The sequence below is a fragment of the Melitaea cinxia genome, chromosome 7 (genome assembly GCF_905220565.1).
Source record: "Melitaea cinxia chromosome 7, ilMelCinx1.1, whole genome shotgun sequence".
NCBI lineage: Eukaryota > Metazoa > Arthropoda > Insecta > Lepidoptera > Nymphalidae > Melitaea > Melitaea cinxia.
In genome coordinates this window covers 1,516,544-1,538,701 of record NC_059400.1, presented here as the reverse complement: position 1 = coordinate 1,538,701, position 22,158 = coordinate 1,516,544, and the positions used below count along the sequence as shown (strand labels likewise).

Sequence of the window (22,158 nt, the reverse complement as noted above, 5' to 3'; positions counted from 1 at the left end):
GTCATAAAGAGTTTACATTCTTTTTGAATTGACGTATTGCATTGATCAATCATTTGTATCAAAATGCTTTAATTTTACACTTTCTGTCAACTTAAGTATATCCATTCAACTATTAAATGCCAATTAATAATCAACAAGTCTTGGACCTTTATCGCCGTATGTAAATAGTTGATTCAAAAAAGTGTATGTTAATACTTATTTCAATTTATTTATTTTTACAGGAACGCAGCGGAAGTTCCGTTCCGCCCATCTTGAATCGTATGGAGACGTTGGAGGACCCGCCCACGTACAATCGAAACAACAAGTTCACTTCCGCTTTTCAAAACCTCATCTACGCGTATGGTGTCGCCACCTACCGTGAAGTAAATCCAGGTTAGTTATTAATTGTGTGAGTGTTTCAACACATCGACATCTCTCAGGTGTAGTGGTGCGTGTTTCGTGTACGCGTTCGAACACCGATGATTTCGGGTTTTTGTCTGTCCTTGTGGGTCCACCCGCCGTACCTCAAAGACAATGTTAAGCAGTTGGTCCCGTTTGTCCTCATAGACACCTAATAGCGATCGTTACTCATAGTAGAGAATATATCCCTCAACCCGCAGCGGAGCAGCGTGGTGGATTAAGCTTCGAACCTTCTCTTACGTGGGGAAAAGAGGCCTATGCCCAGCAATGTGTTGTTACAGGCTGAATCGTGAGAATTTGGAAATAGTATCTAGGTTATGTCAGAATCATATTTTTTATAATCGAAGTTAGAGGTAGTTTACGGAAACAGAGAGGAAATTCTATTACCAGTTAGACACAAATAATTTCACAAATGTCATGGGATAGAGAAAACACAATAAAGATCGATCGATGCTGTTAAGAATTCAACCTTAATTAACTTTTGGATACATTTTTCTCCAAAGATTCAACGTTTTTTTATGTTCGTTTTCAATCGATACAATAGGTACAGCTAACTAAATAATGAAATAAACTCGTATCTCCGCAGCTCCGTACACAATAATAACGTTCCCGTTCCTGTTCGCGGTGATGTTCGGCGACCTCGGGCACGGCGCTCTGATGGCGGCCTTCGGGTTCTGGATGTGCTACAAGGAGAAACCACTGCAGGCCAAGAAGATCGACAGCGAGGTTAGCATTTTTTTTTATACAACTAGGTCGGCAAACAAGCTTACGGCTCACCTGAGTGTAAGCGATTACCGTAGCTTATAGACGCCTGCAACACCAGAAGCATCGCAGTCTCGTTGCTGGCGCTATGCCCAAACCCCGACAGGTCTGGCCACTTTACTGTTGGGAGCTTTACTCACCAACAAGAACACAACACTGCTTGATAGCAGTATTATTTAGCTGTGATCTTCTATAAGGTCAAAGTACTTACTATCCCAGTCGGGCTGCTCCATATTTTAAGCAGGAAATTCCCTGCTGGGCCCTACCTCAGTTGGAGTAGTATAGCGGCATTTCTCTTACTTGTTATTGTAAATGTGCGTGCGTGCGTGTTGTATACGATGTACTTACGTTGATCAACTGATTAAAATCGGTTTTTGTTGTCATTTTTTTTGCCGAATTTCGTTATCTGTTAGTTTCGACCATTCTTTACTGATCTGTGCAGTCTACAATGCAAATGATAAAATCTTCTATCGTCTGTCTTCTATCTATCGTCTATTTTTAAAAGTGTAGTATTATGTGGTAGAACCAGATATATGGGCTGTATATTTAGTATATTAAAGAAAGTACATTTTCTAGAACTCCTTTTATTTAAAATTAATTTAAATGTTTTTTTTTTTCAGATTTGGAACATATTCTTCGGCGGACGATACATCATACTGCTCATGGGTCTATTCTCAATGTACACCGGTCTCATATACAACGATATATTCTCGAAGAGTCTTAACATATTTGGTTCTTCTTGGAGGACTAATTATAATGAATCCACGCTCAGAGAGAACAAAGATTTACAATTGAATCCAGACTCGTACGACTACCTGCAGTCTCCGTATCCCTTCGGTATTGATCCCGTTTGGCAGGTATTTATAAATTTTTATGTAACAATGATAGATTAAAATAAAAAGCGTTCATCTTCCTGCCCTCATCCCACTTATGTAGGGTCGGCACAACATGTTTTCCTCTTCCAATCCTCTCTATTATTCGTCATTTCGGCGCTCTACTCCTTTCTTTCTCATATCCTCACTCACACAATCCATCGCTTTTTTGGTCTGCTGATCGCTCTTCGTCTTTTGACATTCATCCTTAACATTATTTTACCAATATAGCGTTCATCCCTCTTCATTACATGCCCATACCACGCAAACCTATTGCTCCTCATTTTCTCCCTCACGGGTGCTACTTTCAAACTTTCCCTTATACACTCATTTCTAATCCGATCTTTCCTCGTCACGCCACACATCCATTACCACACATCATCTTAGCATTCTCATCTCGGCTGCGTGCACTCTTCTTTCATCCGTCACTTTCGTTGCCCAACATTCTGATCCATACATTACGACAGGTCTTATGATCGTTTTATAGATTTTCCACTTAAGTTTAAGAAGCATTCGTGGATCACAAGTTGTTTCAGAGACCTGTCGCCATTTCATCCATCCCGCATTTATTCTATTTTTCACGCCACGGTCTGTATTGCCGTCCTTTAAAAACGTTAATTTCTATAATCTCTGTTACAATTTATTACCAAGTCTTGTAAGTGGTCAAAGAAACTTTTATTATAACCCTTACATATAAATAAATATTATTACTGTTTTAATGGGTTTTAGATCATTTAAGTGACAAATGGAGTTACATAATTATTTTTTTTTGTCATGTAGCTGGCCGAAGCCAATAAAATCATCTTCATGAACGCCTACAAGATGAAGATATCAATCATCATCGGTGTCTTCCACATGTTGTTTGGTGTCAGCCTTTCGCTTTGGAACCACTTGTAAGTATGATTTCTTTTTGGTTAACTTCAAAGGTTTAAAAGTCGATAAGACAATGTCATTACCCTCGCAGTTTACTTGTGTTTAGTGCCGTTCTTTGTATGCAGTCACTGTTACCAGTGATGTCATAGTCAAATATATATTGATAGTACTGGACATTGAGAGGATATTTAAAAAAAAAATGTAAAAATAATTGTGTTTGCAGGCAAACGAAAAAAAACCGACCTCAATTACATCGACAAGTAATACAACGTAGATCGACAAAAAATAGTCAAGTAACTACGCGTTATCAAAGATTACTCAAAAAGTACTTGTTAGATCTCAAATAAATTTAAATGGGGACCCATGACACATATAACCTTTCGATTAAAAAAAAATTGTCGAAATCGGTCCACCCGGTCAAAAGTTCTGATGTAACGTACATTAAAAAAATACAGTCGAATTGAGAACCTTCTCCTTTTTTGGAAGTCGGTTAATAATATTTAGCTTTTTCTATTGTCGATATTTGAGCCAAAACTGCAGTTTTTTTTTTTTAATTTAATTGTCTGTATTTTGTAAATGTACTATTGTGAATTTTAATGAAACCGGCTATGATTTGAAGTCACAAAACGAACTGAGACACTGAGTACATTTTAAGTCCGAAATTAGTCCACTTATCTCGAGTGAAAGGATAAAAGTTATTGCCGCGCTTTGTGGATTTTGGGGTTGTAGAAATAGAATAATATACTAGTTTTTAAAGTTATGAATTTTAATAGCACGCGGTCAGAAAACAGGGGGTAGGTTCGGAATCAGGCGCGTTAGGCACCTGATTTTCAGCCTTTATTTCCTTAGCTGGCCCACGCCGCGACAACGTACCTTAGAAAGTAATATGGAAGGACACTGGCCTGACTAATTCCCGGTGATGATGGTCTTCAGTTCCGTCTTCGTCCGATGACCGGCGGAGATCTCCACCGGTGTAAATGCCGGTAATCAGTCAGCCCGTTATTAATCGAGGGCAGTGACTCGATTTGTAGCAAAGTATAATTAAAGATATAAATCTTAAAGTAAAAATCCTGGAACGAAGAAAGTTCCGAGTCAGGAAAAGAACAATTCAGAAACCAGTGTCACAATTAGCAAAATAATAAATAATTACAATTTTCTCGTTAAGTTAAGAACACCAGCAATATGTAACTATAATAGATATCATGAGAACTTACCCCAGCGGGATTTAAGCCGAGTTAGGGTCGAGGTTAGGTCTCGAGGTTCGGCGGCAACGAAATGCAAAGAAAAAGAGAAGCAAAGACACGCGAGCAAGGGAATATTGACAAGCAAAAGTCTATGCGTTAAGCATAGTCTGTATTTTTATAAATTATTAAGTTTAAATTTAGATATTAAATTATTTTATAATTTAAGGAGTAGACAGGAATATCAAATTTAGAATTTCTAATTACAATTAAATTGATTTTATTAAAGAAAGATCAATAATTACCAAAAAACATCAGCGGCATCTATCAAGTCCGTTAGAGAAAAAACGCCGATATGAAACACCAATAGTCACAAAGTGTCGAAAAGTTGCCGATAGATGGCGCCACAAGTAGAAGCATGATAAAATAAAGTGAAAAAACTTAACTTTTACTACAAGATCTTATTTATTAGAGTAACGTTCCAGCACAACGTTACATTATTATGTAATCGCGAGGTTGACTGAGGTAGGACACAGTAAGAAATATCCTGCTCAAAACTTGTAGCAACCCGACTGAGGAAGTATTAAATCTCACAGAAGATCACAGCTAAATAATACTGTTTTCAGGCAGTGTTGTGTTCTTGTGGTGAGTAAGGTGACAGAGTTCCTGAAGGGTTTGGAGGTAGGGTCGGCAACGCGTTTGATATGCTTCTGGTATTGCAAGCGTCTAGGCTCCGGTAATCGCTTACCATCAGGTGAACTGTATGCTTGTTTGCCGACCTACTTGTATAAAAAAACGAGTGTGCTTTAGAACTACACGACTGAAGTAAAACTTCCTTATCAACAGGTCTGCACTGTGTCTTAGATATACAAAACTGGCTATGAGAGAAAAAGAGAAAGAAAATGTATTCCTTTCTTTCTTGCTCCGTTTTTCTCGCCCAATAACACTTTTCGTAACGCTCTCGTCACGCATTTACCAGCTTACTCCCCAAAATCTTGGGTGCAGCGTGTTACCTACAAGTACTATAATTTATTCGTGTTTAGAATGTAGTGACTTGTCGCTATTATTTGGTTAAGTCAAGGCATGTTCGAATTGACCATTAAAAGTAAAAGCTTTCAGACAGGCGTTTCAATTTACTCCATTTTAATTGTAAATCAAGGGGCGCGGTTAGCTATAAAATATTCAAACAACACGCTGTATATTCTGTGCCCGCAGATACTTCAAGCGCCGCATCAGCGTGTACGTGGAGTTCATACCGCAGATCATGTTCCTGACGCTGTTGTTCTTCTACATGGTGTTGCTCATGTTCATCAAGTGGACCTCGTATGGACCCACCGTGGGACACTTCGGCAGCCAGGAGCCTGGTGAGTAGTCTGGCTAAACAACTCGTTACGTGGACTAGGGTAGCAGGTTTTTTAAGATAATGAAACAAAATGACATTTTCAAAATCGGTTCATAAACGACGGAGTTATCCCCGAACATACTTAAAAAATATATATACGGTCGAATTGAGTAAACTCCTCCTTTTTTTTTTGAAGTCGGTTAAAACAATTTTGATTTTTTTTTACAGAAATCGTGAAGACAAGTGGTTTTTGCGCGCCATCGATCTTGATCACCTTCATCAACATGATGTTGTTCAAAGAAGACGCGAACTCGCGGCCGCAGTGCGACCCTACTATGTACGCGGGACAAATAGGCCTGCAAAAGGTATTTTTTTTAAATGATTTGTAACATATTAAGAAGAGCATGTATTACCCTACATTTACTTGCAAAAGTCTTTAGGCTTGCCCGCAAGTAACAGTCTCACAAATTTTATATAACACTTATTGCTATAACATTTACAAAAACAAATCTTCAACATATTACTAAAACAGTTACAAGAACACATTTATACTAAACTTAGACAAGGTTTGTTAAACAAAGTTTCGCTTTTACCCTACTTAATAGAAATCGCGTTTCCTTTATTTAACAACAAAACACTCATCGACGGTATGATCAAAAAAGACAATTACAATAAAGATAAACATACGGATGTAAGCGAGATAGGTTGGTTTTCTATGCTCTGGTGTAATGGTGCGTTTGCCGTGTCGGTGGCGACTAAACACCGACTGGTCATTAGTCCTTGTGGTTCACCCCACCATACCTCGGTGCAACGTAACGTGCTCTACGTTAACATAGTATTAACTATCATATATCCGCCAACCCGCATTGGAACCCCGTAGTGGATTAAGTTCTGATCTCTTTCCTACATAGGGAAAGAGGCCTCTGCCCAGCAGAACACAAAAATATGAACAACTAAATTTAGGGCCAATTTTGTATGCTGAAGACATTAAAAATTGTAAACGCCTATATAAAGAGCTAGTTTGGTTTACAGAACGTAATATTCTAAACCTATTATTGGCTTCGGCGTTACTTTAATGTGGCGGTATGTTTTATAGCCCTTTGGTTGTCAAGAATGTTAACTTATAAATTATGTCAGAATTATTTTCAGTTCTAAACCTATCTTGTATCTTACCTTCTTGACTTCTAATTCTTCTTCCATTTGACTGATATATTCTATATAAATAGTTGAGACATTGTATGTATTAATGTGTTTTTATTTAACGCTTCTCGCTTGTATATCCCGAATTTCCATTTAATTTTTTTTTTCTTTTTTCTTTGTAGGAAACGCAATATTTATTTTAAGAATATTCACAAAAATATAAACATAGAAATTTAGGCAAAGCTCGGTAAATGTATTGTTTTATTCAATTGAATGTTTTTTTTTGTCAGTTCTTCGTGATCTTGGCTCTGCTGTGCGTTCCCGTGATGCTGTTCGGTAAACCTTACTACCTGATGAAGGAGCAGAAGAAACGCGCTGTAAGTAATACAAAAATCATTGATGTTTGACTAGTCTACATTAAGTCGTTATAACTTATGGTGCTTTGATTTCAGAGATAGCAAGAATTGTGCAATTATTGCTGTTGGTTTGCAATTTAAAAGCTATAGCCAATCGTGCCTTTAGATTTCTATAAATGATTGCTGAATTTAATAAAAGAAAAAAATATATAAATATTATGTATCGAGATAATTTTTTTTTTTTTTATAGTTGTAATTTTAATTTAAAACTATATTAAAGTTGAAAAAAAGCGTTTTGGCAACTAAAACACGTAATTTGGCTTATCAATATTGAAATTATTTCGCCACTTTTAAGCACCAGTCTAATGTCCCCCCCCCCCAGATCCAGGGTCACCAGAGCATGGAGACGGCCGAGAACGGCACGGCGGGCGGGGCTCCGGCGCCGGCCCCCGCGCACGGACACGACGACGACATCACCGAGGTCTTCATACACCAGGTACAGTCCACTCACCACCATATTAGTATTATTATGTTTTAACTAAATCGGCAAACAGCCTTACGACTCACCCTAATCGTGAGCGGTTACCGTAGTCTATGGCTTCCCGCAACATCAAAGGCATCGCAAGCGCGTTGCCGACCCTATCCCCAATCCACCCAGGAGCTTTGGTCACCTTACCACAGGAACACAAAATTACAACTAGTTTTGTATTTATTTTGCTAAGATATTCTGTAGTTGTTGTTGAGATACTTCCCTGAACACGTTGCTTCCGACTTTGATCAATATAACTGCAAATTTATGATCCAATCTTCCCCATCGGTGAAAAAATATACTATCATCTTAAACTCAAAGACCACATGAAACCTCTATATTGATTGTTTTTTATCGACACCACACGTACCACAAAAAATTGAACAATAATACGACAAACTAGACAATAACATAGTCTTATTTTCATTTTAGGCTATCCACACTATCGAGTACGTGCTGGGCAGCGTGTCTCACACTGCGTCCTATTTACGTCTGTGGGCGCTGTCACTTGCGCATGCGCAGTTAGCTGAGGTCGCCTGGAATATGCTGCTGAGGAAGGGTAAGCGCCAAATTTACTTAAACACAAACAAAATTGGGTACAAGTCCAATGGAGTCACACGTACTCAATACTATTAATAAGTAAGCATAGAGTCTTTTACTCTGACCCCGACGACACTAAAACAGATGAATGACAACATTACCGTATTTTACAGTACATCCTTATTACAGTAAACCTTAGCGTATCTTAACACCTGAATATACTCAACTACAATGGTATTTTTGTAAATTTCAATATATGACCCCTATTTAATTTGGAAAGCTTTGATGATCCCTCTAAGAGCAGACTAAAATCTATAAGTGAGATCAGAGATATTTACAGGAATGATGTTAATTAACGTACTGTTACCAATCAGTATGTGTGTGTCCGCAGGGCTGAAGTCGGCGGGCTACCAGGGCGGCATCTACCTGTACGTGGTGTTCGCGGGCTGGGCCGCCATCTCCGTGTCCATCCTCGTGCTCATGGAGGGGCTGTCCGCCTTCCTGCACACGCTGCGCCTGCACTGGTGAGGAACACTGAGGCGGTCGTCGCCCAATATATCTACCAGGGCGGCATCTACCTGTACGTGGTGTTCGCGGGCTGGGCCGCCATCTCCGTGTCCATCCTCGTGCTCATGGAGGGGCTGTCCGCCTTCCTGCACACGCTGCGCCTGCACTGGTGAGGAACACTGAGGCGGTCGTCGCCCAATATATCTACCAGGGCGGCATCTACCTGTACGTGGTGTTCGCGGGCTGGGCCGCCATCTCCGTGTCCATCCTCGTGCTCATGGAGGGGCTGTCCGCCTTCCTGCACACGCTGCGCCTGCACTGGTGAGGAACACTGAGGCGGTCGTCGCCCAATATATCTACCAGGGCGGCATCTACCTGTACGTGGTGTTCGCGGGCTGGGCCGCCATCTCCGTGTCCATCCTCGTGCTCATGGAGGGGCTGTCCGCCTTCCTGCACACGCTGCGCCTGCACTGGTGAGGAACACTGAGGCGGTCGTCGCCCAATATATCTACCAGGGCGGCATCTACCTGTACGTGGTGTTCGCGGGCTGGGCCGCCATCTCCGTGTCCATCCTCGTGCTCATGGAGGGGCTGTCCGCCTTCCTGCACACGCTGCGCCTGCACTGGTGAGGAACACTGAGGCGGTCGTCGCCCAATATATCTACCAGGGCGGCATCTACCTGTACGTGGTGTTCGCGGGCTGGGCCGCCATCTCCGTGTCCATCCTCGTGCTCATGGAGGGGCTGTCCGCCTTCCTGCACACGCTGCGCCTGCACTGGTGAGGAACACTGAGGCGGTCGTCGCCCAATATATCTACCAGGGCGGCATCTACCTGTACGTGGTGTTCGCGGGCTGGGCCGCCATCTCCGTGTCCATCCTCGTGCTCATGGAGGGGCTGTCCGCCTTCCTGCACACGCTGCGCCTGCACTGGTGAGGAACACTGAGGCGGTCGTCGCCCAATATATCTACCAGGGCGGCATCTACCTGTACGTGGTGTTCGCGGGCTGGGCCGCCATCTCCGTGTCCATCCTCGTGCTCATGGAGGGGCTGTCCGCCTTCCTGCACACGCTGCGCCTGCACTGGTGAGGAACACTGAGGCGGTCGTCGCCCAATATATCTACCAGGGCGGCATCTACCTGTACGTGGTGTTCGCGGGCTGGGCCGCCATCTCCGTGTCCATCCTCGTGCTCATGGAGGGGCTGTCCGCCTTCCTGCACACGCTGCGCCTGCACTGGTGAGGAACACTGAGGCGGTCGTCGCCCAATATATCTACCAGGGCGGCATCTACCTGTACGTGGTGTTCGCGGGCTGGGCCGCCATCTCCGTGTCCATCCTCGTGCTCATGGAGGGGCTGTCCGCCTTCCTGCACACGCTGCGCCTGCACTGGTGAGGAACACTGAGGCGGTCGTCGCCCAATATATCTACCAGGGCGGCATCTACCTGTACGTGGTGTTCGCGGGCTGGGCCGCCATCTCCGTGTCCATCCTCGTGCTCATGGAGGGGCTGTCCGCCTTCCTGCACACGCTGCGCCTGCACTGGTGAGGAACACTGAGGCGGTCGTCGCCCAATATATCTACCAGGGCGGCATCTACCTGTACGTGGTGTTCGCGGGCTGGGCCGCCATCTCCGTGTCCATCCTCGTGCTCATGGAGGGGCTGTCCGCCTTCCTGCACACGCTGCGCCTGCACTGGTGAGGAACACTGAGGCGGTCGTCGCCCAATATATCTACCAGGGCGGCATCTACCTGTACGTGGTGTTCGCGGGCTGGGCCGCCATCTCCGTGTCCATCCTCGTGCTCATGGAGGGGCTGTCCGCCTTCCTGCACACGCTGCGCCTGCACTGGTGAGGAACACTGAGGCGGTCGTCGCCCAATATATCTACCAGGGCGGCATCTACCTGTACGTGGTGTTCGCGGGCTGGGCCGCCATCTCCGTGTCCATCCTCGTGCTCATGGAGGGGCTGTCCGCCTTCCTGCACACGCTGCGCCTGCACTGGTGAGGAACACTGAGGCGGTCGTCGCCCAATATATCTACCAGGGCGGCATCTACCTGTACGTGGTGTTCGCGGGCTGGGCCGCCATCTCCGTGTCCATCCTCGTGCTCATGGAGGGGCTGTCCGCCTTCCTGCACACGCTGCGCCTGCACTGGTGAGGAACACTGAGGCGGTCGTCGCCCAATATATCTACCAGGGCGGCATCTACCTGTACGTGGTGTTCGCGGGCTGGGCCGCCATCTCCGTGTCCATCCTCGTGCTCATGGAGGGGCTGTCCGCCTTCCTGCACACGCTGCGCCTGCACTGGTGAGGAACACTGAGGCGGTCGTCGCCCAATATATCTACCAGGGCGGCATCTACCTGTACGTGGTGTTCGCGGGCTGGGCCGCCATCTCCGTGTCCATCCTCGTGCTCATGGAGGGGCTGTCCGCCTTCCTGCACACGCTGCGCCTGCACTGGTGAGGAACACTGAGGCGGTCGTCGCCCAATATATCTACCAGGGCGGCATCTACCTGTACGTGGTGTTCGCGGGCTGGGCCGCCATCTCCGTGTCCATCCTCGTGCTCATGGAGGGGCTGTCCGCCTTCCTGCACACGCTGCGCCTGCACTGGTGAGGAACACTGAGGCGGTCGTCGCCCAATATATCTACCAGGGCGGCATCTACCTGTACGTGGTGTTCGCGGGCTGGGCCGCCATCTCCGTGTCCATCCTCGTGCTCATGGAGGGGCTGTCCGCCTTCCTGCACACGCTGCGCCTGCACTGGTGAGGAACACTGAGGCGGTCGTCGCCCAATATATCTACCAGGGCGGCATCTACCTGTACGTGGTGTTCGCGGGCTGGGCCGCCATCTCCGTGTCCATCCTCGTGCTCATGGAGGGGCTGTCCGCCTTCCTGCACACGCTGCGCCTGCACTGGTGAGGAACACTGAGGCGGTCGTCGCCCAATATATCTACCAGGGCGGCATCTACCTGTACGTGGTGTTCGCGGGCTGGGCCGCCATCTCCGTGTCCATCCTCGTGCTCATGGAGGGGCTGTCCGCCTTCCTGCACACGCTGCGCCTGCACTGGTGAGGAACACTGAGGCGGTCGTCGCCCAATATATCTACCAGGGCGGCATCTACCTGTACGTGGTGTTCGCGGGCTGGGCCGCCATCTCCGTGTCCATCCTCGTGCTCATGGAGGGGCTGTCCGCCTTCCTGCACACGCTGCGCCTGCACTGGTGAGGAACACTGAGGCGGTCGTCGCCCAATATATCTACCAGGGCGGCATCTACCTGTACGTGGTGTTCGCGGGCTGGGCCGCCATCTCCGTGTCCATCCTCGTGCTCATGGAGGGGCTGTCCGCCTTCCTGCACACGCTGCGCCTGCACTGGTGAGGAACACTGAGGCGGTCGTCGCCCAATATATCTACCAGGGCGGCATCTACCTGTACGTGGTGTTCGCGGGCTGGGCCGCCATCTCCGTGTCCATCCTCGTGCTCATGGAGGGGCTGTCCGCCTTCCTGCACACGCTGCGCCTGCACTGGTGAGGAACACTGAGGCGGTCGTCGCCCAATATATCTACCAGGGCGGCATCTACCTGTACGTGGTGTTCGCGGGCTGGGCCGCCATCTCCGTGTCCATCCTCGTGCTCATGGAGGGGCTGTCCGCCTTCCTGCACACGCTGCGCCTGCACTGGTGAGGAACACTGAGGCGGTCGTCGCCCAATATATCTACCAGGGCGGCATCTACCTGTACGTGGTGTTCGCGGGCTGGGCCGCCATCTCCGTGTCCATCCTCGTGCTCATGGAGGGGCTGTCCGCCTTCCTGCACACGCTGCGCCTGCACTGGTGAGGAACACTGAGGCGGTCGTCGCCCAATATATCTACCAGGGCGGCATCTACCTGTACGTGGTGTTCGCGGGCTGGGCCGCCATCTCCGTGTCCATCCTCGTGCTCATGGAGGGGCTGTCCGCCTTCCTGCACACGCTGCGCCTGCACTGGTGAGGAACACTGAGGCGGTCGTCGCCCAATATATCTACCAGGGCGGCATCTACCTGTACGTGGTGTTCGCGGGCTGGGCCGCCATCTCCGTGTCCATCCTCGTGCTCATGGAGGGGCTGTCCGCCTTCCTGCACACGCTGCGCCTGCACTGGTGAGGAACACTGAGGCGGTCGTCGCCCAATATATCTACCAGGGCGGCATCTACCTGTACGTGGTGTTCGCGGGCTGGGCCGCCATCTCCGTGTCCATCCTCGTGCTCATGGAGGGGCTGTCCGCCTTCCTGCACACGCTGCGCCTGCACTGGTGAGGAACACTGAGGCGGTCGTCGCCCAATATATCTACCAGGGCGGCATCTACCTGTACGTGGTGTTCGCGGGCTGGGCCGCCATCTCCGTGTCCATCCTCGTGCTCATGGAGGGGCTGTCCGCCTTCCTGCACACGCTGCGCCTGCACTGGTGAGGAACACTGAGGCGGTCGTCGCCCAATATATCTACCAGGGCGGCATCTACCTGTACGTGGTGTTCGCGGGCTGGGCCGCCATCTCCGTGTCCATCCTCGTGCTCATGGAGGGGCTGTCCGCCTTCCTGCACACGCTGCGCCTGCACTGGTGAGGAACACTGAGGCGGTCGTCGCCCAATATATCTACCAGGGCGGCATCTACCTGTACGTGGTGTTCGCGGGCTGGGCCGCCATCTCCGTGTCCATCCTCGTGCTCATGGAGGGGCTGTCCGCCTTCCTGCACACGCTGCGCCTGCACTGGTGAGGAACACTGAGGCGGTCGTCGCCCAATATATCTACCAGGGCGGCATCTACCTGTACGTGGTGTTCGCGGGCTGGGCCGCCATCTCCGTGTCCATCCTCGTGCTCATGGAGGGGCTGTCCGCCTTCCTGCACACGCTGCGCCTGCACTGGTGAGGAACACTGAGGCGGTCGTCGCCCAATATATCTACCAGGGCGGCATCTACCTGTACGTGGTGTTCGCGGGCTGGGCCGCCATCTCCGTGTCCATCCTCGTGCTCATGGAGGGGCTGTCCGCCTTCCTGCACACGCTGCGCCTGCACTGGTGAGGAACACTGAGGCGGTCGTCGCCCAATATATCTACCAGGGCGGCATCTACCTGTACGTGGTGTTCGCGGGCTGGGCCGCCATCTCCGTGTCCATCCTCGTGCTCATGGAGGGGCTGTCCGCCTTCCTGCACACGCTGCGCCTGCACTGGTGAGGAACACTGAGGCGGTCGTCGCCCAATATATCTACCAGGGCGGCATCTACCTGTACGTGGTGTTCGCGGGCTGGGCCGCCATCTCCGTGTCCATCCTCGTGCTCATGGAGGGGCTGTCCGCCTTCCTGCACACGCTGCGCCTGCACTGGTGAGGAACACTGAGGCGGTCGTCGCCCAATATATCTACCAGGGCGGCATCTACCTGTACGTGGTGTTCGCGGGCTGGGCCGCCATCTCCGTGTCCATCCTCGTGCTCATGGAGGGGCTGTCCGCCTTCCTGCACACGCTGCGCCTGCACTGGTGAGGAACACTGAGGCGGTCGTCGCCCAATATATCTACCAGGGCGGCATCTACCTGTACGTGGTGTTCGCGGGCTGGGCCGCCATCTCCGTGTCCATCCTCGTGCTCATGGAGGGGCTGTCCGCCTTCCTGCACACGCTGCGCCTGCACTGGTGAGGAACACTGAGGCGGTCGTCGCCCAATATATCTACCAGGGCGGCATCTACCTGTACGTGGTGTTCGCGGGCTGGGCCGCCATCTCCGTGTCCATCCTCGTGCTCATGGAGGGGCTGTCCGCCTTCCTGCACACGCTGCGCCTGCACTGGTGAGGAACACTGAGGCGGTCGTCGCCCAATATATCTACCAGGGCGGCATCTACCTGTACGTGGTGTTCGCGGGCTGGGCCGCCATCTCCGTGTCCATCCTCGTGCTCATGGAGGGGCTGTCCGCCTTCCTGCACACGCTGCGCCTGCACTGGTGAGGAACACTGAGGCGGTCGTCGCCCAATATATCTACCAGGGCGGCATCTACCTGTACGTGGTGTTCGCGGGCTGGGCCGCCATCTCCGTGTCCATCCTCGTGCTCATGGAGGGGCTGTCCGCCTTCCTGCACACGCTGCGCCTGCACTGGTGAGGAACACTGAGGCGGTCGTCGCCCAATATATCTACCAGGGCGGCATCTACCTGTACGTGGTGTTCGCGGGCTGGGCCGCCATCTCCGTGTCCATCCTCGTGCTCATGGAGGGGCTGTCCGCCTTCCTGCACACGCTGCGCCTGCACTGGTGAGGAACACTGAGGCGGTCGTCGCCCAATATATCTACCAGGGCGGCATCTACCTGTACGTGGTGTTCGCGGGCTGGGCCGCCATCTCCGTGTCCATCCTCGTGCTCATGGAGGGGCTGTCCGCCTTCCTGCACACGCTGCGCCTGCACTGGTGAGGAACACTGAGGCGGTCGTCGCCCAATATATCTACCAGGGCGGCATCTACCTGTACGTGGTGTTCGCGGGCTGGGCCGCCATCTCCGTGTCCATCCTCGTGCTCATGGAGGGGCTGTCCGCCTTCCTGCACACGCTGCGCCTGCACTGGTGAGGAACACTGAGGCGGTCGTCGCCCAATATATCTACCAGGGCGGCATCTACCTGTACGTGGTGTTCGCGGGCTGGGCCGCCATCTCCGTGTCCATCCTCGTGCTCATGGAGGGGCTGTCCGCCTTCCTGCACACGCTGCGCCTGCACTGGTGAGGAACACTGAGGCGGTCGTCGCCCAATATATCTACCAGGGCGGCATCTACCTGTACGTGGTGTTCGCGGGCTGGGCCGCCATCTCCGTGTCCATCCTCGTGCTCATGGAGGGGCTGTCCGCCTTCCTGCACACGCTGCGCCTGCACTGGTGAGGAACACTGAGGCGGTCGTCGCCCAATATATCTACCAGGGCGGCATCTACCTGTACGTGGTGTTCGCGGGCTGGGCCGCCATCTCCGTGTCCATCCTCGTGCTCATGGAGGGGCTGTCCGCCTTCCTGCACACGCTGCGCCTGCACTGGTGAGGAACACTGAGGCGGTCGTCGCCCAATATATCTACCAGGGCGGCATCTACCTGTACGTGGTGTTCGCGGGCTGGGCCGCCATCTCCGTGTCCATCCTCGTGCTCATGGAGGGGCTGTCCGCCTTCCTGCACACGCTGCGCCTGCACTGGTGAGGAACACTGAGGCGGTCGTCGCCCAATATATCTACCAGGGCGGCATCTACCTGTACGTGGTGTTCGCGGGCTGGGCCGCCATCTCCGTGTCCATCCTCGTGCTCATGGAGGGGCTGTCCGCCTTCCTGCACACGCTGCGCCTGCACTGGTGAGGAACACTGAGGCGGTCGTCGCCCAATATATCTAATTGCACAGTATTAATGAATGTGCCGGGATATTATTTAATTTTGTGATTAGCGATGGGGGTAGTATTGAACAAGATTGAGCGACTTTAAATTTTATTGTGCAATATTTTTCATTTCACTGCTCGAAGCCGTCGCGGTATTTTAAAATACTGCAATATAATAAGCAATGATACTGTTAAAGGTAAAGAAAGGGAATTAATGCATGAGTTTATTGAATTATAGAGATATTTACCAGCTTTGTAGCATATCTATAATATAAAAATGAGTCGCTGAATGTGTTGCTAAGCGCAAAACTCGAGAACGGTTGGACCGATTTCGCTAAATCTTTTTTTAAAATATTCCTTGAAGTACGAGGATGGTTCTTACGGAAAGAAAAATTCAAAAAAAAAAAATTAAATTTCCTGAAAAAGTCTAAAAACAACACTTTTCTATACTCCCATACAAAAGATTTGTGATAATACTTAAAAGTCAATTTGAACTTTAATACCATACGATAAAGTTTGTGTTAGGCGATACGAAGTTCGCCGGGTCAGCTAATAAAAAATAAAATTTAAAATATTTTTTAAACCATTCTTTAGTCCATAATCGTTTTCTTTTTTTTTTTTCATTTGTTCAACGCCACAAACCGCCAAAGATGTAGATGTTACTCGCACAAAATTATTGATGCGAAAGATTTATCAATTTTATTGAGTGTTAAGATTCAAAGAGGGTATTCAATATTATTAGGCAATCTTATTGTAGGGCCGCCCAACACTTACAAACAAGTAGGCGTGCGCGCCTTTCGTTATTTGATTGTGTGTGACTTTTACACACACACACAAATAATTAACATATATACATACATAACATATACAAAAATAAAATAAAATAAAAAATTTGATGTCCATTTATTACTGAACTAGCACACATTTCAAGCTCAAAATAAAGTAATTTAGAATTATTTTGTATTTGATAACAATTAAGACATCAAAGAAAATTGCCGATGTACTAAAATTTATTCCAAGAAGAAACCTGTTTCTACGGAAACAACTCAAACAGCATGTCTGATGACGGATTATATTTTTGATTAAATTAGAATAATTTGTCAAAAAGTGAGTTATTAGCTGCTTCGCTATAGCTTATATTTCATATGTTTTCAGGGTCGAATTCCAGAGCAAATTCTACGCCGGGGAAGGTTATCTGTTCCAACCTTTCTCCTTTGAAATCATCCTCGACTCAGCCGGTCAGGGCGAGGAGTAAACACAAAAACATAACCTTATAAGTTTTTACTTAGTTGTCTTTAAAGCATATTATAAAGTCGAATTTGAATTAACGAAAACGATGTTAAATAGAATAATAATCGATCTTAAATGGTATAACTAGAATATTTTTTCCTAGTTGAATTTCATGAATAAAAAATTTGAAGAAATGTAGCAATGGCGTAGTCATATCTATCTCTTATAAGTATATCTGGTCACACTAGTGAAGGTAAAAAATTAATATATTCAAATAAAAAATAATTGTCTATGACTATGATCTCTTAGCGTTCCGATTCCTAGACTAGAAATTGTCCTTGGTCATAAAAAATGTTAATCTTCGGCTATGCCAACGCAATCAAACCAATTAAATAATAACTTATTAACTTATATTCGATGTATTTTATTCAATGTTAATGATTATTCGTATTTTAAGCCTTAAGCATTCATTAGTAATGTTCTGCATAGTACCTATAGTTATTGCAGAGTATCCACTAAATGGAAAAAAATGATCCTTTTTTTGTATTTCTTTTATAACTCATTTTATAAGTGCAAATGTACTTAAAAACCTTTTGAATTCGTATGTTTTTTTAACCGAGGCTCTCTTTATATGTAAAAACGTAATATAAATTATCGGTTCGTAGATCATCACATATAACCAACTTATATATCCTTAGGAAATGTCATTTAGCTTCTGGTTATCAAATAAAATATATTACATAGCACAAATTGTTGTTTTATTTGTAATTATTTATTTTCAAATACAAATTTCAGTGTAATTATGATATAAATGTAGGAATACAAACACGGTAAACATATAAAAAGTAAGTATCATAAAACATATATCACGGCAAACAACTAATATATATATATATAAACCTTTCTAAATTGAAACCGCTTAATGGGTTCAACATATACACAGTTTCTACACTGCTTCAAGGAATTCTGTAGTGTCCAAGAAAAAGGTATAAGATATTCTGTTGTGTACAAGAAACAGGTACATGAAATTCTGTAGTGTACAAGAACAGGTACAAAGAATTTAGTCATATTCGGCCCCGATGGTGATGCTGATGTCTCCGGGAAGCACGTTCGTTTTGTGGTACCAGCGGTTCGTGTCCACCACCACTGGGAAATATAATACACACACTTATTGTCCAATAGAACATAACATAAATGTAGAGAAAGATCCCAGACACCGCAGACGCTTCTTATTTTCTGATGGACAAAATATATGCAATAAGTATTGTAGCTGATATCTGAGAATTGGCCTCATCTAGCGGGTATGCATACCTTTAATGTACAAACTAATATTATTGTATAAATTTCGTCCAAAATAAATGTCGGGATCTGGGATATATCTGGGGAGTATCTTGAAAGTTTTGTTAATGCAGAGAATTTGTGTGTTAAGATAGGTTTGTAATCTGTATTATCATCAATATGCCATCTTTTTTCAATAACTACCTACCTATGAGATTATTCTAGCCCAGGAAAAAAGATTTTTAATAAACAAACGTTTCGTGTCTTCTAATCTTTTTTCCAATTTCAATATAATTTTACTGATGTCTTATTTATTTCTCCAATACTCCACTGAAAACGTAAAATTAACAGTCATAGGCGGACCGTGCGCTTGTTTGCTACTCTGTAATGGGTAATCGTCATTTCAGGATAGGTTTATTTTTTTTTACCTAAAATTAGGTCAAAAAAGGTAGGAGCCTTAAAAGGATAAAAAAAGTATCTCTCACGTATCTCTCCTGGAAGCACGGTAAAGGAGATCCTCGAGCACTCGTACAGACACTCCGGAGGCGGAGCCAGCTCCCAGCGCTTGCGGCCGCGCACTTGTGCCTGCCACGACACGTGTCGCACAGAGTCCACCTGACGCGACACATGTCCATCACTATATATATATATATATATATAAATATGTAATACATATACATATATATATATATATATATATATTATTAAGGAAAAAAAGTCTTCACGTTATATTTATGCTGCAAACTCATATTTTCACACCGGAGTCGTGACACATCGAGTCCATCTGACAGGCTTTACATACGAATAACTTCAAAGTTATCAAAATTTGTGGAATTACGATGGCATAATGTCGTACGGTCGAATATTGAGGTATCTAAAAGCTACAAAAAAGTTTGAAATGATCTTATGATTGATTCAGCTTGTAACTTCCCAGTTCATGGCAAACGCCACTTTTCCATATAGGAGAAGGGTGGAGCTACGTTACCTGCTCCATTCCTCTGGAACGGTAGGGAAACTCACAAGGACATATTAGTACACTTTGACAAGGAGAAATATTCGTACAAATATAAATGTTATCCCCGTTCGGGAATCGAACCCGTCTATACGCACAACTAAATCAGAACCAATGTTAATGTACCAATGTTATAGAATATTAATAAGAATCCTATAAAAAGGAAAACTCGAAACCTTCGGGACTAAGACAGATACAACTAAGTTTTTTATCGTCATTTAGCAGTTAAACCAGCGAACAGCTCGTGAATTATGAAATAATAATTCTTAATTACTAATCCACCTGCTGTAGGAAAGTATGAATAAACCTAAAAATGAACTAATAAAACGTTTATCTGTATTTGAAAGCATAGAATGCGACAACTTTTGACACACGAAGAATTAGAGGATTGCAACCGTCTCAGTTTTTACGACAAAGTGCGTTTGCTAGCCGGAGACCAGGTAAATGAGGAGTTTTCGAGAAGTCTACGGCCTAGTTGGCGCTTACCCTCGCATATTCAGACAATAATAGCTTCGACATACTTAAAACGACAACAAGCTTAAGGAGAAATGAAGTAGCTGAATTAGCTGACAAAATTATCGAATTTCAAACATTCTGTAACTACTTACGTGCATGTGAGCTCCTTGCCCTGGACCGCCCATAAAAATCCAATCTACCATATCGCTCTCAGCCGTCTTCGGCAGGAAATACGGCCTATTGTAGTACTTCCTCAAGGCCCTGGTCTCCTCATCGTAGCATGTGCTCCAACCCACGTACCACGGCTCTCCAGACAGGTTTGCTCTAGTTTCATCCATATTAAACACCTCGCTCAACGAGTTCAAACCGGACTTATAAGCGAAGTAGAAGCAATCGTTTATTCTTCTACCCATTTTGGTATTCCGGTAGAAGTCGACGAAAAAATTAAAATTGAATTTCTGTGAATTATGTAAAATAAACAATGTAATATTATCCACCTCTGTAAATTTATAATTTTACTCTTTTTTAAATGCAGGGAAAGGTTTTTTTTTAAATGTAGGTACGCATTAATATTAAAGATCGATTAGTTTTTAACCTATTGAGACCACCATTATTTAAACTTGGTCTCTTGATACTTTTGTTAGGTAAAATTTTGTTACCGGGCGTTAAACAACAACTTTCGAAACAATGAACGCGTTCGCTTGAGTTTATCTATCCACACAAATTAAAATTTCGTAAGTTTTGTAAGTCACCAACCCGCCTGCCCAGCGTGGTGACTATGGGCAACACACATGAGTTCACGCTATTTTTGGCGCGAACTTTTGGAGGCCTATGTGCAGCAGTGGACTGCGATAAGCTGAAGTGATGATGAATTTATCTAACGGATGATGATATCCAACGGATAAAAGCTTTTCATGTATAATTTTTTTTAACTATCAAATTGCAGTTTTAAAAGTAATTTTTTACTTCTATAGCTTCCCAATCCTTCGTAGCATCGGTGACAATAACGGGCTTAGTGTTATACGCGTACAGTTCCTCAAATTCATCTGCGCTTATGTTTTCCAAACGTGTGACGTCAGTAACACCGATACACATCGAGCAGTCCTCTGGCTGTCGAAACAGTGACTTGAGTTGATCGGGTAAATAAACAAAGCAACCCTGAAAATAGCAATTTGAACATAACAACTTTTATATTTGTATTGAACAAACTAAATAAGTATTGACCTGATTTAAGAATTCTTTGAACTGCAGTATTACTGAATGACAAAGGCTACATTTGAATCCACAGAGCGGTCATTTTACGAATGATATTGGCAAGGGTGAACTTATTTCTGTAAGAGATCTCTACCAGTCTACCCATGGTGGTGAGAGATGATTTTAATAGTGTTTAATATACTTCACAATGCACATAAACATGTTTACTTTCAACCTTTAATTAAAAAAAATGTCTTGTTAACTCCGACACGCGACTGGAGTTTGGTTCTTAAGAAAATTAGCATGGCATTTAAAAATAAAATCATCAATTTTTTTTAACGTTACTCTCAGAGCAAGTCTCATTTATTCTCATAGGATTTCATTTGCTTATATCGTTTTTTAAAAAGTGAAAAAAAAAACTCAAATAAAAATACTTATATAAAAACTTACTGTAATCATCGCTTCTGAATAAAACCACCAAATGACGGCAGACGCAAATATTATTAACCCAAGCACAATATATTTTTTCGTAGTGAAACGTAAATAAAATAAATTAATAAGTCGTTTATTATTTGGAAGATCTAAGCTCGAAATAAAATAATCAGTGAGTTTTAAACTATCAATTTTGTTTAATATTTTATTTAATTTAAGTTCTGCACTTTTAATTTTTTTCTCACAAACTTTTTCCCGATCAGCGGTCATTTTGGAAACAAGGACTAAGGGTGAATAAAAGGTTTGTAATCCTCACACTGATATTTATAGCCAGCTGAAATCTAGAGTTATGCAATGTGTAGAATGGTCTTGTGTTTAGAAATATAAACTTAATGGAAAATATATAATATTCTTATTTATAATCTATCTTATTAAATAAATATATAATATATTTATATTATATATATAATATTCTTTTAACAAAAAGACATCCTCCTTAAACGGTCGCTACCATTATTTCTCGGCTGTTAATTTTAACAATTTACAGCCACTAGCACTGTGATATATCTTAGACGGTATATTTACCTAAGTTCTCCATATTTTGGTGCTGTTGCTAAGGTCATATGATTCTTGCGAGTGCAGTTAATGCAACCGTGAACAAGGCATAAATCTATATTTATATTTTCTATCTCCAGCTTAAAGAGTCTCTGAAAGACTAAGG

At 45.4% G+C, this 22,158-nt stretch overlaps 2 protein-coding genes across 4 annotated transcripts in view; one reads left to right on the top strand and one right to left on the bottom strand.

The window, feature by feature from the left end:
* LOC123655190 (V-type proton ATPase 116 kDa subunit a1) overlaps positions 1–17,815 on the top strand; it is a 48,717-nt gene extending 30,902 nt beyond the window's left edge. For 2 of the 3 annotated variants that reach the window (XM_045591024.1, XM_045591026.1), the window contains 11 exons: positions 222–372; positions 986–1,125; positions 1,782–2,018; positions 2,814–2,926; positions 5,303–5,451; positions 5,658–5,794; positions 6,860–6,946; positions 7,308–7,421; positions 7,887–8,013; positions 8,386–8,518; positions 16,991–17,815. In XM_045591024.1, coding sequence (XP_045446980.1) covers positions 222–372; positions 986–1,125; positions 1,782–2,018; positions 2,814–2,926; positions 5,303–5,451; positions 5,658–5,794; positions 6,860–6,946; positions 7,308–7,421; positions 7,887–8,013; positions 8,386–8,518; positions 16,991–17,090 — 1,488 coding nt within the window. In that variant the 3' untranslated portion in view covers positions 17,091–17,815. Of the gene's footprint in view, positions 1–221; positions 373–985; positions 1,126–1,781; positions 2,019–2,813; positions 2,927–5,302; positions 5,452–5,657; positions 5,795–6,859; positions 6,962–7,307; positions 7,422–7,886; positions 8,014–8,385; positions 8,519–16,990 lie in introns of all 3 variants that reach the window. The other variant, XM_045591025.1, reaches the window with a different exon arrangement.
* On the bottom strand, positions 17,807–21,707 carry LOC123655191. The gene is made up of 5 exons (XM_045591027.1): positions 21,456–21,707; positions 20,778–20,969; positions 19,964–20,269; positions 18,829–18,958; positions 17,807–18,211 (listed from the first exon to the last, which is right to left on the bottom strand). The coding sequence occupies exons 1-5, from the start codon at positions 21,705–21,707 to the stop codon at positions 18,126–18,128; spliced, it is 966 nt and encodes a 321-aa protein (XP_045446983.1). The 3' UTR covers positions 17,807–18,125.
* Positions 21,708–22,158: the final 451 nt, after the last annotated feature.